General features: G+C 41.4%; 1 protein-coding gene across 2 annotated transcripts in view; it reads left to right on the forward strand.

Moving 5' to 3' along the window:
- CCDC102B (coiled-coil domain containing 102B) overlaps positions 1–17,084 on the forward strand; it is a 147,395-nt gene that overhangs the window by 114,565 nt on the left and 15,746 nt on the right. The window contains exon 8 of one of the 2 annotated variants that reach the window (XM_045850181.1): positions 7,039–7,142. In XM_045850181.1, coding sequence (XP_045706137.1) covers positions 7,039–7,142 — 104 coding nt within the window. Of the gene's footprint in view, positions 1–7,038; positions 7,367–17,084 lie in introns of those variants that run through there. The other variant, XM_045850182.1, reaches the window with a different exon arrangement.

The raw sequence follows: 17,084 nt of genomic DNA on the forward strand, positions 1-17,084 counted from the left end.
CTCAGGGCACAAATTAAGAGCTGCCAGCATTGTAGGATGTCAAGTGTTTCGCTTCCTCTGGTCAGGAGGCTGGTTTGTTATTGAAAAGGAAAAGGCTCTTGAGCTGGAATAAGCTGTTTAATAGAATGCGTTGTTATCCATCATTTAAGATTTTCTAGGTTAATACCTTTTAAACTAATGCCAATATTTTTTAGACTTATTAAGGCATTGTTGTCCATTTAGCCATCCATGTCTTTAAAAGTATTTAGAAGTTCACTATAGAGAGAAAGCAATGAAATATTCTAGATTCAAGTGATGTAATTGTTTAAGGCAACATTCATAAGAACTTTGGAATCACTGGATATATCCACTTGACTTAATTCTAGGGTATCTACAAAAGAATCGATTTTTATTTGGCTTAATATATACATGAAAGCGATGGAAATGCCTGCCACATTTACTTTTATTATTAACATCTTTATTGAGATCTAATTCACCTATCATACAATTCACTCATTTAAAGTGTTCAAGTTAATTCTGTGGTTTTCAGTAAAATAACAGAATTGTGCAATAATCACTAAAATTCAATTTGGAAACATTTTCACAGTCCCCAAAAGAAACTACATGTCTTTTAGTGGTCATCCCCCATTCTCCCTTTACCCTCAGCACTTGACAAGTACCGCTTCCTGTGTCTATGGAGCTACCTACTGTGGACATCTCATAGAAATGGGGTCGTAGATTATCTGGTCTTTTGTGACTGGCTTCTTGTACTTAGTATCAGGTTTTCATGGCCCATCCATATTGTGGTATGGAACAACACTTCCTTCTTTTTATAGCCAAATTATATACCACTGAACGGATATGCCACAGTTTTTCTTCATTCTTCAGCCTGTTGGTATTTGCGTTGTTTTCACTTTTTGACTGTTGTGAATAATGCTGAATAAATTTTTGTATAGATGTATGATTTCAAGGGCCACTAAACTGTTGTCTAAAGTGGCTACAACGTCTTAGAATCTCACAAGCAATGTCTGAAGGTTCTGGTTTGCCCACATTCTCACCGAGACTTGTTGGTGTTCACCTTGTCATGATATCGTCATTGTGGGGTGAAGTGATCTCACATTGTGGTTTTAATTTTATTTTCCCAATGACTTACGGTGTTGATCGTGTTTTCATGTATCATTGGCCATTTTTATATTTTCTTAAAAAATATATATGTAGATCCTTTGCCCATTTTTCACTGGGGTATTTGTTTTATTTTTTTTTTTTAATTTCTGAGTTGTCTTTTGTATATTCTACCTACAAACCCCTCCTCAGATACATGATTTACAAGTATTTTTTCTCATTACATACACTGTCTTTTCAGCTTTTTGACAGCTGTATTTGGAGCATAAAATTTAAATTAGACTTCATCTAAATTATTAATTTTTGTCATTGTTTGTTGTTTTGGTATCGTGTATAAAAAACATTGCCTAATTCAATGCCACGAGGATTTACTTCTGTGTTTTCCTCTAAGAGTTTTACAGCTTTAGCTCTTATATTTAGGTCTGTGCCCCATTTTGAGTTGGTTTTTAATAAATGAGGTGTGAGGCAGGCACTCAACCTCAATCTTTTGCGTTTGGATATCTAGTTGTCCCAAGGTTTTTTATTCAGAAGATTATCCTTTTCTTACTGGAATACATTGGCACCCATGCCAAAATCCTGTTGCCCATCAAGGTAATAGTTTCTTTCTGGACTCTGGACACAGTTTTATTCCATTGACCTAAATATTTATTCTTCTGCCAGTAAAGCATCGCCTTGAATTCCACAGATTTATAGTAAGCATTAAAATTAGGATGTGTCAGGTCTCCAAATGTGTTTTTTCTAATTCTTTTATTCTCGTTTTCATACTTTTTTCCTTTTGGCTAAGAGAGTTGAGCTCTACCACAGATTCACCCGCGTGTGTTCACAAACAGAAAGCGACACTAACACCAAAGCACAGCCCCTGGGAAAGTTATTCTGGTTTTAGGTTACTAAGGCGACGGGAAACACTTTGGGAAAACAATTGGTTCATGTCATTGGGAATGTAATTTTCATCATTCCATTCACTGTAAGGAATAGAACCTAAAGCAAACTGCCTTTGTTTCCAAAATATATATAGTTTTCCCAAAATGGGAATCTCTCAAATCTGAACCTGTGTTATTCCATATAGAATTACCCACTTTAATCAATTCACTTGTAAGCCAATGTTTTGCGCTTTTGCACTAAAGAATGCAATGCACTGTTTGAGTTATTCAGCTGAGGTATAGTCACATTATTTTCATTAACCCTATATCTACAACAATTGCATTGCTACCTTAGCTCATAGAAAAGTTACAGTTTATACACCTCAAAGGTCAATGAATTATCAGCAATACAGGTATTCAGTGCTAGCTTCTTTAACATTTCTTAAACATTTTAACAACTGTCCAGTGGGCAATGATGCTACTTACTTTAGATGGAAAATAGTCAATAGAAATTTAGCAGCCAGTTTCACGAAATCTTGAAGTTCAAGGATATATTTGAGGCCTGTATGGAAACTAATAAATAAGTTTAGTAAATCACACTCACCATGACAGGTTACAAGACCACAGGGTATTTTATATTCTGTTGAAATAAAATCACATTTTAATTTTTAATACCTTAGTAATAATTACTTGGAATTGTTGAATTTAACTCATCCAAGTATTTCTATGTAGGTAGGAAATAAGATGTCATCATTAAAGACATAATTATTACAACATTGAAAAATACATATAATCCTAGCCCTGGCTGGCGTAGCTCAGTGGATTGAGTGTGGGCTGTGAACCAAAGTGTCACAGGTTCGATTCCCAGTCAGGGCACACGCCTGGGTTGCAGGCCACGGCCCCCAGTGACCACACATTGATGTTTCTCTCTCTCTCTCTCTTTCTCCCTCCCTCCCCTCTCTAAAAATAAATAAATAAAATCTTTAAAAAAAGAATGTAGGAAAATAAAATATTAAAAAAATACATATAATCCTGTAACACAAACTATATACTTAGCAAATTCCTCAAAAAGCTACCATTTCCCATCTCCGAGAAATGTCCGTAAGGGGTTCTGGTTGACTCTGCGGACTTTTTTCCAGGGGAAGAGCACATCGCGGTGCAATCCTTGATAAGTCTAGAATATTTCAGTTCCAATGATAAATCTCTGTCCGAAGGTTCGTCTTCATTATCCGAAGTGGACGAGTCGCCGCGCCCCTCCTCTCTCACAAGGGCTCTGCGTGGCGTGGGTCGGGCTTAGGGGCTTTGTGAGCAGGAAGCGCACCTGGATTCGTGCCATCGCCCCTCATTAGCTTAATTACGCTGCAAGCTGGACCGGTGATAAAGACACCGACTGCGGGTGCCCTGAGGCGGAATCGGAGCAGACGGGCCAGAAGGACTTGCCAGAACGCCCGGCGCTGGCCATGGCACCTCAGTTTCTGGGACAGAAATCGGTCCTGGCCAGTTGCTCATGGAAAGATACATGAAAACCGATTATCAACGGTTTCCGGTTCGATTTATGATACAAATCATACCCTGCTGTTTGCCGCAACTCACATGCTTTTCTAGTCTTTTCTATGTTTCATTTTTTTTTTCTTATTTGTTTGATGATAGAAAAATATTTATCAGGAATCGCAGCTTCTTTTTAGCTGAAGTCATTGCCTCCACGCCACCAAGTCTTAAGACTTTGGCTGGGACCTTGTTATATTGCCACCTTGATCAGACGATAAGATATAGTTTCAATATATTTTTCTAGAATCATAAATTTTTGGCAGTCCACTCAGATTCTAGCCAGACTGCCTGGGGCCTTACCAGAGCAGTAACAGGAACAAAGCAATTATTCTGTACTCCCTGTAAATACTGAACTGGTTTTATCTGGCATATAAATGTTGCAGGGTGCTACTGATACAGAGCTTTAAAAATTACGCCCTCCTTCCTCGGCCAAAAAATTTTAACACAGTGGAAGGACATCTGTTGCTTTAGCCTATCCAGCATCCATTTTTTCTTTTTGTTAAAAACATGCAAACACTATTGCAAGCACCTGAAATCCACAGATGAATAAAATGTTTATCCCTTAAGCATGGAACTTGCATTGCAGTGGAGAAAGACCGGGACAGCTCATATATAAACCACACAACTGTTAGCAAATGCATCAGTGGTCTTGCTTTGGGGGCAGATCCCAGTATTAAATATGGTATTTGGCCTCAGATGTGAGTAAGTACATAAAAGATGTGGAAGAAAATGAGTCACTGAGATATCTGGGGAGAGCTACAGCCAAAAAATGGCTACCATAATTTAGCCGGACAAGCAGAGAAAGCTGAGTGGCAGGTAGGATGGCGCACCCAAGGAAAATGCCATCCTCCAGGCCGGGGTCACTGCACGGACTTCTACCCGCAGTGCGTCCCAAGGGCCAGTGGCAGCAGCACCCCGGAGGAGCCTGGTGACCTCAAATGCTCTTGAGCTCCCCAGGGACCCACCAAACCATCATCCGTACCTTGGGAAGTTTTTAAAGCACTTAAACTTTGCTTAAAATAAGTTTCAAAGTACACTTATCTTTCATTGTAAAGTGTATAAAAGCTTGGCGTAGATTTAGAAAATATCAGTGTCTAAAAAGCTCAGCCAGTATTTGGGTATTATTTTTTAAAATCATTTTACATAAGAAATGTTATGTGGTACTCGCAATGTTGTAAGGAATTTTTTAAAACTCAAATGACATCAAGTAGCATTATGAAAGCTAAATAAACATTTTAAGGTCTGCAGAATGTTCTATCAGACTGGTGCACTGTACTTAAATATAATCCTTTCAGTAACCATTAAGGTCAATTTGACTTTTTCATGATTATACTAAAAGAAATTATACAAGAGCTTGTAGGTGTTTCTGATATTATTTTTTCAGACATTTCAATACATAAGGAATTAAAAAACATCAATGTTAAGACTTTTGGTATACATCCCCAAGATACATTGCCAAATTTATATTCTCTAATTACTCCACTTTTGAGTATAATAGAGTTTTATTTATTACAGTGTTGTACTCTATTCAAACTCTAATGTTTTTTATGTAGTTAGAACACAGTATTCCTTAAATATGTACCAGTACCTGTCTGTGAGTAAGCGCTTCAAGGAGTTATCATATACCCCACAGTTGTGTCTATATATTGAAGCCCAAAATGATAGCATAGAAGCCAAAAATTTATAAATTGAAGAAAAATGGTAAAAATACCACTATTCATAAATATCATTTAGGAACTCCCCTTGGAACTGACACTGTGATGCCAAATAAGAGTGTGTTTTTTTCCAAGTAGATATTTAGGAAAGAAGATAAAATGCAAAATAATAGGAGTTTCCAGAATAATATTGTCAAACATTACTAGCCTATTACTTTATTGTTTTAATTTCTATCTTGATCATATATAAGGAAATTAAAATATTTCTTAAAATTTATCTTTAATGAGGCATAAATGTTGCATACTCTGACTCCCCCAAATAATAAAAATATCAAGGGTATATCCAAGAAGCAAAAATTCATATACTAAGCATACTGAAATTTCATAAGACCTTTTATGTAATGTATAGGATATGATTGCACTCTAATCAATCCTTTGGTAACATTAGTAAAATAGCATTCTACTGATTTGAATAATTTCGGGTAACACAATGATTAAAATGAAACATGAGCCTAATTCATTAACAATGTATGTTACATGAACAAATGCAAAAACATAACTAGAGAAATGCATAAGCTTCCCAATGCGAAGTGGGAACAAAGAAAAGTGAGGTCTGCAGAGACCCGCACAGGTCTGATGAGGGTGAATGAACGTTGAAACTAGGAAAGCAAACTTGGACACTGTGAATAAAAGTAATCTAGTAGTTGCATATGAACATGGGAATTGCAGCTGTCAACAAAATATGAGTATTACTAAAATGTTTGTTTGAAATTCAGGAATAAATGAATAGTTGGGTGTTAATTTTGACATACTTGAACAAAGTGTTTATGCCACACCACAAACAATCGATGACAGGGTTTATAGAAAGGTGTTACTTCTCGTGTGGATGAAGAAAAATTGTGTTTTTTTCCTCCCTGAAAAATAATAGCACCTACCTAACTTTATATGTTCTTCCTCATGCTTAAAGTGATATAAGTTGGAAAACACTGCCCCAGAGATCAGGGGATTGAAGTCAGTTTTCATCTGTAGCAAGAGTTTGACTTTTTGCACAATAAGAACAATTTTATTACCCTTACGATTGTGTTAGATACTAAAATTAGGTTTATTCTACCGTAGTGCCATAGGACAGCAAGCTACTTGGAGAGGCAAGAATTTTGTCTTGAGGCTTGAAATTTGCAAACTTCTGTCAATTTCCATAAGATTTTGAAATATTCGATTGGATGAATCCAGTGGCTAGAAATAATTGTGAGGAAGAGAAGACAGGAAAACTATCTAATCCTAACCCATTAAACCTCCACGCCGGCTAAGAAGAAAATACTTTGGGAACTTAATTAGAACACTTAAAAAATATTAGCATTAATGATTAAATTGGAGGACACAGTAAAGATATTTTTTTTTTCCTGGGGAGGGCAGTTCACAGCCAAGACCTCAGCGTGTGCAGAGTAAGCCACCGTGCATGCTTAAGTTTGCATTTCCAGAAACGTGATGTTGTGTGTGAACCAGAGCTGACAGAGCACCTTGCAGACAGGCACCCGCCATTCCAACTCTCAAGGCTTGTGACAGTCCCCAAATCTTGGGGATAATGAGCTCAGGGTCGCGGACTGCGACTCAGGCGGAGGGGCAGGGCTGAAACGGGGGAAGAGTGCCTGGAGAGAGAAGATGCTGTCGAACATTCCAGAGTCCATGCAGATGCTCATTTTATTAGCGAATTTGTGCATGACTTCTATTGTGAAAAAACAAATGAATATTCCCATGTATTCATGCACAGACATAAAAGAAACTTGTGCATAAGAATGTACCATGCAAAAAACAGGCCTTGTTTTTAAAAGGATTTTCAGTCATTTTAAGTCAAGCATTTCCTCCTTTGTTTTCAGCTCAATGATGCCCTGAATCAGATACGTAAGCTCCAGAGGTCGCTGGATGACCAGAAAGAAGCAAATGAAAACTTGGAAACTGAACTCAGGCACTTACAAAACCGGTAATAACTTCACACACACACACACACACACACACACACACACACACACACACAAATTGTTCAATTCAAGATTGGGACATTAGACAAGGAAATCTTGGTATTGTGTTTCATATTTTTCTTAAATATCAGCATTATTATTTTCATTAACTAGAACTATTAATGAAAGAAGCTTCTAATTCTTACTATTTTTTGCCTGGTAGATGTTATATGGTAAATAAATTTGAATATTTAAAAGCAACTTTGGTTCTAAAAGGTGATTTTCTTTTTCTTTTTTTTTTAAGATTTTATTTATTTATTTATTTTTAGAGAGGGAAGGGAGGGAGAAAGAGAGAGAAACATCAATCTGTGATTGCTGGGGGTCATGGCCTGCAACTCAGGCATGTACACTGACTGGGAATCAAACCTGCAACACTTTGGTTCGCAGCCTGCGCTCAATCCACTGAGCTACTCCAGCCAGGCCTGATTTTCTCTTTCAAAAAAAATATTTTATTGTTTATGCTATTACAGTCATCCCAACTTTCCCCCTTTGCCCCCCGCCACCCAGCCTGCCCCCCACTTCCACAGTCAATCCCCACACCACTGTCCAAGTCCGTGGGTCCTTCATATATATTTCTGACTGATCCCTTCACTGTCTCTGAATCAGCCCCTGCCCCCCACTCTAACAGCTGTCCGTTTGTTCCAGGATTCGGTGCCTCTGGTTCTCTTTTGCTCATTAGTTTCTTTTGTTCATCCATTCCTCTCATAAGCAAGATCATATGGCATATACCTGAAAAACCCCAAAACACCAATTCTAAAGAATCATGCACCCCCATGTTCACGGCAGCGCTATTTACAATAGCCAAGATTTGGAAGCAGCCTAAGTACCCATGAGTAAATGAGTGGATGAAAAAAAAAAGCAGCACATTTATACAAGGAGATACTCTGCAGCAAAAAGAGAGAAGGAACCCTGCTCGGTGCAGCAGCATGGGTGGGACTGCAGACTATCGTGCTAAGTGGAACAGTAACAGGTGCAGAGTTTCTGAAAGGTGGGAGGAGCTTCCAGAACGCATCTCACATAAAGGAGGAAGAATGATAATGCATGCGACACAAAGTAAGTTGCAAGCCACACAATTTGTTGGGTGTTTGATGAAAGAAGCAGCGTATTAAATCAAAGTAACGGTTTATTCACTGATAGGCATGGGAAGATGTCTTTCTTATGTATGTGGTAGGGGTGACATATTGTGTGAAAAATGTTTCCACCCAAGAGAGGTGACAATGAATGTGGTATAATTCTCGCTACAAAGCAAAAGTGGGCAGAGGTGTCAATGTGATTTGCACTATAAGGACAAGGTGAGACAGCACTCTAATTTATACAAATATTCTCAGAAACATAATTGATTGCCTGTGATTGAAGCTAAGAAAAAGCAACAGGCGCCTCTAGGAAACTAAAAGGGCTTTTGCTTTTTTCCGGGTGGACATTTGGCAGTAAAATCACGGGAAGAGCCCACAACACTGGAAAGTATTATTTGGGTATAAATCAGGCTGAAATAGAGCAGCAATTTTCTTCTGAGTTGAATGAACAAAGCCAAGTATAAAACTGTACTTAGAGGGATATTTCCTTAACACCTTTTGATATACTATAGTACAGTGCCTCATATTTCAGTTTTTAAGATAAAGAAATTAACATTAAAAAGATGCTAACATAAACTTACATACTTACTTCCAAGCGAAGCCACCTTGTAAAATTTCATTCAGTTAAAATATGTCTGGCTTTCCTCACCTCCCTATTAATTAGTGGGAAAATGAAAACTTACCAATGGAAGAGTGAATGAAGCTTACTTTTACACAGTCAATTAGCTTGTGTCTTTCTGCAAGGCTTCGTCATTCACTGAGCCTTTCCGACTGCCCCGTGTCTTCCTCTAAGTTGGAAGGAGGTCTGACTAGCGGGGATCCAAGGATGGGAGGCAGGGAGGCAGGGAGGCAGGGAGGCACAGGGGCCGGCCACCTGCCGGCCTCACCCTGGCCCCTGAGGGTGCGCTACCGAGAGTGTTTGCTAGTCTGCGTGGTCATGGCTGTCCCATGTCCCAGTGATGAAGTAAGAACTCCCTTCGTTTGGGTTAACACTCCTCTTGCCAGACTGGTCCCATCTTGACCGTCCCCCATGTAGCCTCTACTGTCTCCCACCCCCTCCCTGACAAACCACCTGGCTGAGGATGGACCCAGCTGGAAGCTTCGTGTGGACCCTCAGAGGGGCTCTCATCCCAGCCACGAACGAGCACCGAACGCAGCTCTGAGAGCTCGCTGCACCTCCCTCTGCCTGACCACGCTCCTCTGCCTTTCTGCATCCGGGCCACGCACTGATGTGGGGCAGCGAGAGGCACCTTCCCCCCAAGATCCCAGACACAGGCGGAAAACAGGAGTCTCCCTGCGCCCCGTCCTCAGCGCCTGACTTACCTGCTGTAGCAGTTCCTTCCACGCAGCCCATCTCCAGACCAAAGCACATATGGGGGAAATGAACAACTCTTCTAGACAGTTTACTCCTCCCACCATCCCAGAGCCGAAAAGAAGTGGCTGTTCATTTTCTCACTGTGTCACCTCCTACATACACCATGTCTACTCTGGAGCTGGGCAACTGTGATAGGCAGACAGGGAAGTTCCCTCTGTGATCTCAGTACAGACTCTTGTTGTAGGGACCACCTACAAGGCCACTATTTACCCCTGGTGCTTCCATACTTTGACTCATTTCATCCTCATAAGACGTATGTGCTGGGACCTGTGGTTTTCCGAACCCTAACGAGGGAATCGAGGCACAGTGGGCTAGGCAGGCAGGATTGTAGAAGAAAAGCACTAGAAGAGGGCTAAGCCTCACTCAGGAATGGATTTGCTTAGTGGACCTTTGGTTTAGACAGATCATGGTTGAAGACTGTTCTTGGCTTCAGTGATTTCCCTACCAAATGTTGGAAACAAAAACCATCATTTTTAGTTATATCTTGCTGTGTAGCAAATTATGCCAAATATTAGTGGCCAAAAGACTTATGATCCTTGCTCTTCAAGATCCTGTGGGTTGACTGTGCTCAAAAAGTTGGTCCTCCCGTTGTGTGTGACACTGGAATTGGCTCGGTCGCTCTTGAGCTTGCATTCACCTTGGAGTTTGGTGCTGAGATGGGGGAGATGCTCTCACTCAGATGTCCGTGTCCTGGGGCTTTTTCTCCACGTAGTTGGTTTCCTGTCACTGAGTAGTGCAGCCTGTGCTTCCAACATGGTAGCTGGTTCCCAAAAGGGTAAAGTGGATTTTTGCTTTCGCCTCTGGGTCCCAGCTTGCCCTCTTAGGCATCCTTCCTTCAAAATAACTGGTCACACACCAGAGCCAGACAAAAACACCACAAACAAGAGAATCATAGGCCAATGTCCCTGATGAACATAGACATAGGAATCCTAAACAAAACATTAGCAAACTGAATTCAGCAATACACGATAAAGATCATGAATTATGATCAAGTGTGCCTGATTCCTGGGATGCCAGGCTGGTTTGGTGTATGAAAATCAACTAACATGCCACACCACATAAACAAAACGTAGGACAAAAAAAAACACGATCATACCAACAGATGAGAAAAAGTGTTTGACAAAATCCAACATCCGTTATGACAAAAAAAACAACCCCTCTCACCAAAGTGGGAGAGAAGATACACACCTCAACATAGTAAAGGCTACATATGACAAACCCACAGCTAACAGTCAGTAGTGAAAAGCTGAAAACGTTCTTTTACGATCAGGAATAAAACAAGGATATCCACTTTTGCCACAACAAGCAACCAACATGGTATTGGAAATCCTAGCCAAAGAAATCGGATAAGAAAAAGAAATAAAAGGCATCCAAATCGGAAAGGAATGAGTTAAACTATCATCATTTGCAGATGACAGATACTATACAGAATCTTAAAGATGCCACCAAAAAACCATTAGACCTGATAAATGAATTCAGTGGTGTATCGGCATGCGAAATCAGTATTTAGATATCAGTTGCATTTTAGACACCAATTTCAAACTATCAGAAAGTGAAATTAAGAAAACAGAACCATGTATAGTTACATGAAAAAGAATAAAGTACCTAGGAATGGATTTAACCAAGAGGTAAAATACCTGTACTCTGAAAACTATTAAGACATTGAAGAAAGAAACTAAGAACATTCAAATACATGAAAGGACATACCACACTTGTAGGTAGGAGGAATTAACATCATTAAAATGTCCATACTACAAAAGGCGATCTACAGATTCAATGCAATCCCTATCGAGATACTAATAACATTTTTCACAGAAATAGAATAATTAAACCTAATATTTGTGTGGAACTGCAAAAGATCCTGAATAGCCAAGCAATATTGTGAAAAATCAAAAGTTGGAAGTGTCGCACTACCTGATGTTGAATTACACTATTGATACAAGGTTGTCATGAGCAAAACAGCATGGTACTGGAATTAAAAACAGACACATAAATCAATGGAACAGAATGGAGAGCCCACAGATAAACCCTCGCCTATGTGGTCAATTAACCTATGACAAAGGAGGCAAGAGCATACAATGGGGTAAAGACAGTCTATTCAATAAATGGCACTGGGAAAACTGGATACATGGCAAAAACATGAAAAGGCCGCTTTGTTACCCATATACAAGAATAAACTCAAAATGGATTAAAGACTAAAATGTAAGACCTGAAACCATAAAATTCCTAGAAGAAAACACGGGCAGTAGACTCTTGGAGCTCACTCTTAATAGTATTTTTGGGTATATCCCCACAGGCCAGGGAAACAAAAGTAAAAGAAAATAAATGGGACTATGTCAAACTAAAGCTTTTGCTCAGTGAAGGAATCCAACAAAACACAAAGACAGCCCACTGAATGGAAGGAGATATTCGCCAATGATACATCCGGTAAGGGGTTAATCTTCAAAGTATATAAGGAAATGACCCAACTTAACACCAAAAAACAAACAATATGATTTAAAAATGGACAGAGGACCCGAACAGACATTTCTCCAAGGAGGACCTGCAGATGGCCACCAGACATATGAAACGATGCTCAACACCACTAATTGTCAGAGAACGTAAGCACAGTTGGTATTGAACAACCTAAAAAAACAAGATTCGTGGGAGGGAAATTTAAATATATTTTATTGCCGTGCCACAGATGCATGTAAAATGTAAGGGAATATGTACAGAAAATAGTTTGCCACTGGTGATTGTCATGTTTTTAATGATGCCTCTCTTACGACTTGACTCTTGCAGAGATGAATAAAAACAGATGCAGAGAGGAGCTGGTAGACAGTTGACTTTGAACCGGGCTCTTGACAACGTGGTCGTGGGCCCAGTTCCAGGAGGAGCTGTTGGTACACGGACTTCAGAGACGAGTGCAGAGCTAATAGGTGCCTCGTGCACATTTCACTGCAAAACGCAAAGGCCTTCGGTGCCCGGGCCTGGCCTCGGCCTGTGCCCAGCTCACTTCTAGGAACAAGAATGTGATTGGAATGGGAAACAAAGTAAGCTCCAGAGCATTCTCGCCTTGGCTGGTGTGCAGCCCCTCCCGCTGTGTGAGAACTCTGGGGCACATTACACCAGACGGAGTACAAAGCTGGAGAATGGTTGTTTCAGATTTCAATGCATTTTTATCTGTTAACATGATCCATTTCTAAATCATTGCCTATTTTAATTTACATCTAAAATTTTCTCTGCACTCATTTTTTCCCTTTGTACTTCTTCTATTTCTCAGTAAATTAATTCCAAAGGAACAATGATATGTGATTGTTCCTAATTGGACTTTCCTAATGAAACTAATTGGGACTGGGTTCTTATTTTGGTACAGCTCCACCATCTTGGAATTTCCATTTTCCACCATTCCTAAATTCTTTGCCTTTATCTTTTACGCTTAATTACTTAGTCTATCACCCCTAGATGAATAAAATGACATTATTCACAGTAAAAATTTTAGTCCTTCTATTTTTTTTTAAGATTTTATTTATTTTTAGAGAGGGAAGGGAGGGAGATAGAGAGAGAGAGAAACATCAATATGCGGTTGCTGGGGGTTATGGCCTGCAACCCAGGAATGTACCCTGGCTGGGAATCGAACCTGGGACACTTTGGTTCCCAGCCCACACTCAATCCACTGAGCTACGCCAGCCAGGGCTTGTCCTTCTATTTTTAATTCAAGCTTTTTCTTTTTCTGCTATAAGAATGATCATCTTTATGTTCCATGGATACAATATTTTCAAGTCTCTGAAAATAACAGGTAACTATTTACTTTTATTCTGTTTTTTTCCCCTTTGTTTCTCCCCAATTACAATGCTCTTCTTCGTTGGTTCCAATGTTCATTCGCTATCCTCACTCTTCTAGCTTCACCCAGGATTGGCAGACGCCCTTGGTGCCTCTCTGCTTCAGCCGTCCTCAGCTTGCTTTATTTCTGGGCCACGTGGCGTTTTCTAGTGGCCCTGTGGGAGACTTTTTTTCTTTTCAGAAGCCTTGGCTCCCGAGCACCTCAGAATTCACCTGTGTTTTGAGAGAGCTGGCCTTCGAGTCTTGAATTTGTCACTCCAGTCCCTCGCGATCCCTGGAAGCCCATCTCATTCCCTCCCAGCCCCGCCCAGCGGTGGCTTTGCGCCCCTCGCCCAGCCCAGCCATGGAGAACCGCTGTCCCCTGCAGGAGAAGAAGGAGAGGTGCCCAGTGCTCACGAGCTCCCACCCACAAGGCTCCCTCGTCTCTGCAGTCCCGCTGCATCTAGTTCTGCGGCACCCGAGCATGTCAGATGCCTCCAGAACTCGGATTTTGCGATTCAACCATTTATTTTCTAGTTGTCGTTGGCAGTAGCCTTGGCCTGGGGTGATCTATTTTCTCTTATTTGCAGCAGAATTCCCAGGAATTAAATTTAAACTCAGATGATGTCACCTTTTTTTTCTTTTTTTAGTTACAAAATCCAGTTTTCGTATTCTGACTTCATCCTCACAGGATTCTTCTGTCTACCCATCTGAGTAGTACTGTGGAACATCGTTTTGGCTATGATTTTTCTGGGCCCCCTCAGTAGCCATTCATTCGACGGTACTGGTCCCTCGGCTGCGGAAAGCCAGATGGTTGTGGCACAGTCAGCAGCGTCTGCTCCAACGGAGTGCTGCGCTGGAGATGCTGGGAAATTCCCACGTTGGTGAGTTGCCGGGAGACAGCACCCCGCCTTCAGTCCCTGTCTCCTCAAGTTCTCTCTCCCTCCACCACGGAGACCCCAAGACCAGCAAACCACAAATGCCTTTCAATTCGCTAGGCCCTCGGGGTTAGAAGGGCGTTTCTGGAATAAACGCCACAGGGAGGCACCTGCGGTTTCCGTGGAGGCCTGCGTAAGGGGCTGAGCTAGGACGGGCAATGGGGAACCGAAGTGCCCCCCAGGGCAGGTCGGCATCTCTGCCCACAGCATCTGCCCTGAGCATCACCGTGCCGTCACCCCCCAGTGTGCACTCCCACGGGTCTGGGAGAAATCGAAACACGAGAAGCACCCCCTGGGAGCTGCCCACGTGTGCCCACAAAGCTGTAAGAATCGCTACGGAGACGGGGTCCGAGAAGGAGAGCAGATGCGGGTGGGGGGGGGGTGGTGAGGGACGGGCAGCGGTCAGGAGGAGGCATGTTCAGAGTGCCCTCTCCCGTTTTCCCGGATGCATGCCTGGGTCTTTTCTGTACGGAATACAAATGGGTGTTGCTTTTGAGTCAATGAGAGTTTTGTCTTTTAGAAAAGGGTATAAAATATTTACAGAAAATGTCATGAATAAATCAGTGAGCTTCCTCATCCTTGCCTGTGCGTGTTGGCTGCAGTCTGCTCTCCAGCCTCCTGCCGGCTCCTGCTTCCACGGCTCCTCCTCTCCCCCGGGTTTGGGGGCTCCATTCGGGTTTTGTTCCCACCACGAGTCACTGCGGTTATTCTGTGAAATCTTGGAATACAGTTCCATTTTAAATGGCCCCCGGATGAAGACTTGCTCATTTTTCTATTTGCTTCTGTTCTTGCCGCCCTGGTAGAAACACACAAGTGAAAATATAGAAGCTGGAGACAAAAATGCATAGTTTTATTTAGTTTTATTTTACCATGACTTTGTTGACAGCTGTTAAAGCTTTGGATGTAAATCAATGATGAATGTTATTGATGTTCACAAATGGTCAGCCCATACCACAGTTTCCAAATTCTTTTTTTTTTAAGATTTTATTTATTTATTTTTAGAGAGGGAATGGAGGGAGATAGAGATAGAGAGAGAGAGAGAGAGAGAAACATCAATGTGTGGTTGCTGGGGGTCATGGCCTGCAACCCAGGCATGTACCCTGACTGGGAATCGAACCTGCGACACTTTGGTCCGCAGCCCACGCTCAACCCACTGAGTTACACCAGCCAGGAGTCTCCAAATTCTTGAATTCCTAAATTGGTGTCCCTGTTCAGGGGATGGAAGTCTATTTGTATGTCAGTGTATCTTGGGGACAGTTCCTTGAGTACTTTTCTTTATGCTTTCCATCCAGTTAATGGTCATAATATCATATACATTTAAACTTCTAATAAGGATCACAGTCAAGTTCATATTTATTCATTTGTACAGTGGGGATTAGACCCAGATTCGTACTTTTTAGACCATTCCTCTCTTAAAGTTGTTTTTGGTGGAAAGGAAACATCCTAATGTAAGTATGTCGTTACCTTTAACGTAATTGTAAAGAGTTCATTTGGATTGTATGTTTAAGTGTTCAAGTTACAGCCGAGGAAAACTTCAGATGCAGTGTTATTTGCTACTTGTTTTTCTTTTCTGGGTTTCCCTTCCTCCTGGTTATCGTCAGTTGTTCCTTCAGCAATGCCACTATACGTTGGCCCCGTCTTTTTCCCCGCATTATTTTCTCTCCAGACATCTTGAACATTTAGGGTTTTCGCCCTCTGAATTATGAGAGAGCTTTTCAAGTCTGCTGAAGTTTCATTGCTGTTAGCAACCTTGCTAGGACAACCTCAAAACTTCTTTTAGTGTTTGGATTTACCTTTCTCTTATCTCTGATATTAGCCATTATCTAATCATAGTCTCTGCGTCTAGTGCTTCACATTTCCATCTTAAAGGCCACTTCCCGTCGCATCCTGTGGGGGGGGATGCCTAACAGAGTTAAACACACACTCACCTTCAAAACCTAAATTTCCTTGGCACGTTTACTCTATTCTGACTTCCTTTCCCTTTCTCATATTTTCCTTCAATCAAATGTCCTTGCTGTTCATTTTCTTCTGGTGACTGTTTTGTCGATTTAAATTTTCATATATGAGGAGACATATATTCAGGTCAAATTACCTACATTTTAATACATTCATTTTGCAAAACTTTTTGCAGAATTCATAACTTGTGGTCCCAGTGGAATAGAGAAAACATGACGAGCTCAAAATGATAACCGAAATGGCAGTTACCTTGACGATGTAGATGGTGAGTCATAGGGACGAGGGATAAGAATAAAATTTGTTCCAGCTGTTGACTTTCAAGCAATGGGAACTGTAGCAATTTGGCAGTTAGTCATATTTGAAATGCTCTGACACCTTCCTATTAAAATACCTATCACACATCGCAAAATCTTAAAGCGTTTCCGCGGCACCGGGAAACAGTCATGCTGAGACCATCTGGTGTGGAGAGGGCCTGGCGCTTCTGTCCGGAAGCCTCAGGACCTGCCTGCCCGGCCCCAGCGCCCCAGCGCCCCAGCACCCCAGCACCCCAGCACCCCAGCACCGCCTGGAGCTCTGGCTTCCCTTGTTCCCGGTTCTGCCCCACCGCCCTCCCTACTTGGCCTGCTTTCTACCCGACTTCAGTTTCTCTCCGCCCTGTATTTCAGACGCGTGTGCATTTTGTAGATAGCTCTTAAATGGCCCAAGGGGTGGTTTTCACTCTCCCCCTTTGCTCTCTATCATTTTTCTGCCAAATTCTCCCCT

The sequence above is a fragment of the Phyllostomus hastatus genome, unplaced genomic scaffold (assembly GCF_019186645.2).
Source record: "Phyllostomus hastatus isolate PE091 unplaced genomic scaffold, TTU_PhHast_1.1 phas_contig_80, whole genome shotgun sequence".
Lineage (NCBI taxonomy): Eukaryota > Metazoa > Chordata > Mammalia > Chiroptera > Phyllostomidae > Phyllostomus > Phyllostomus hastatus.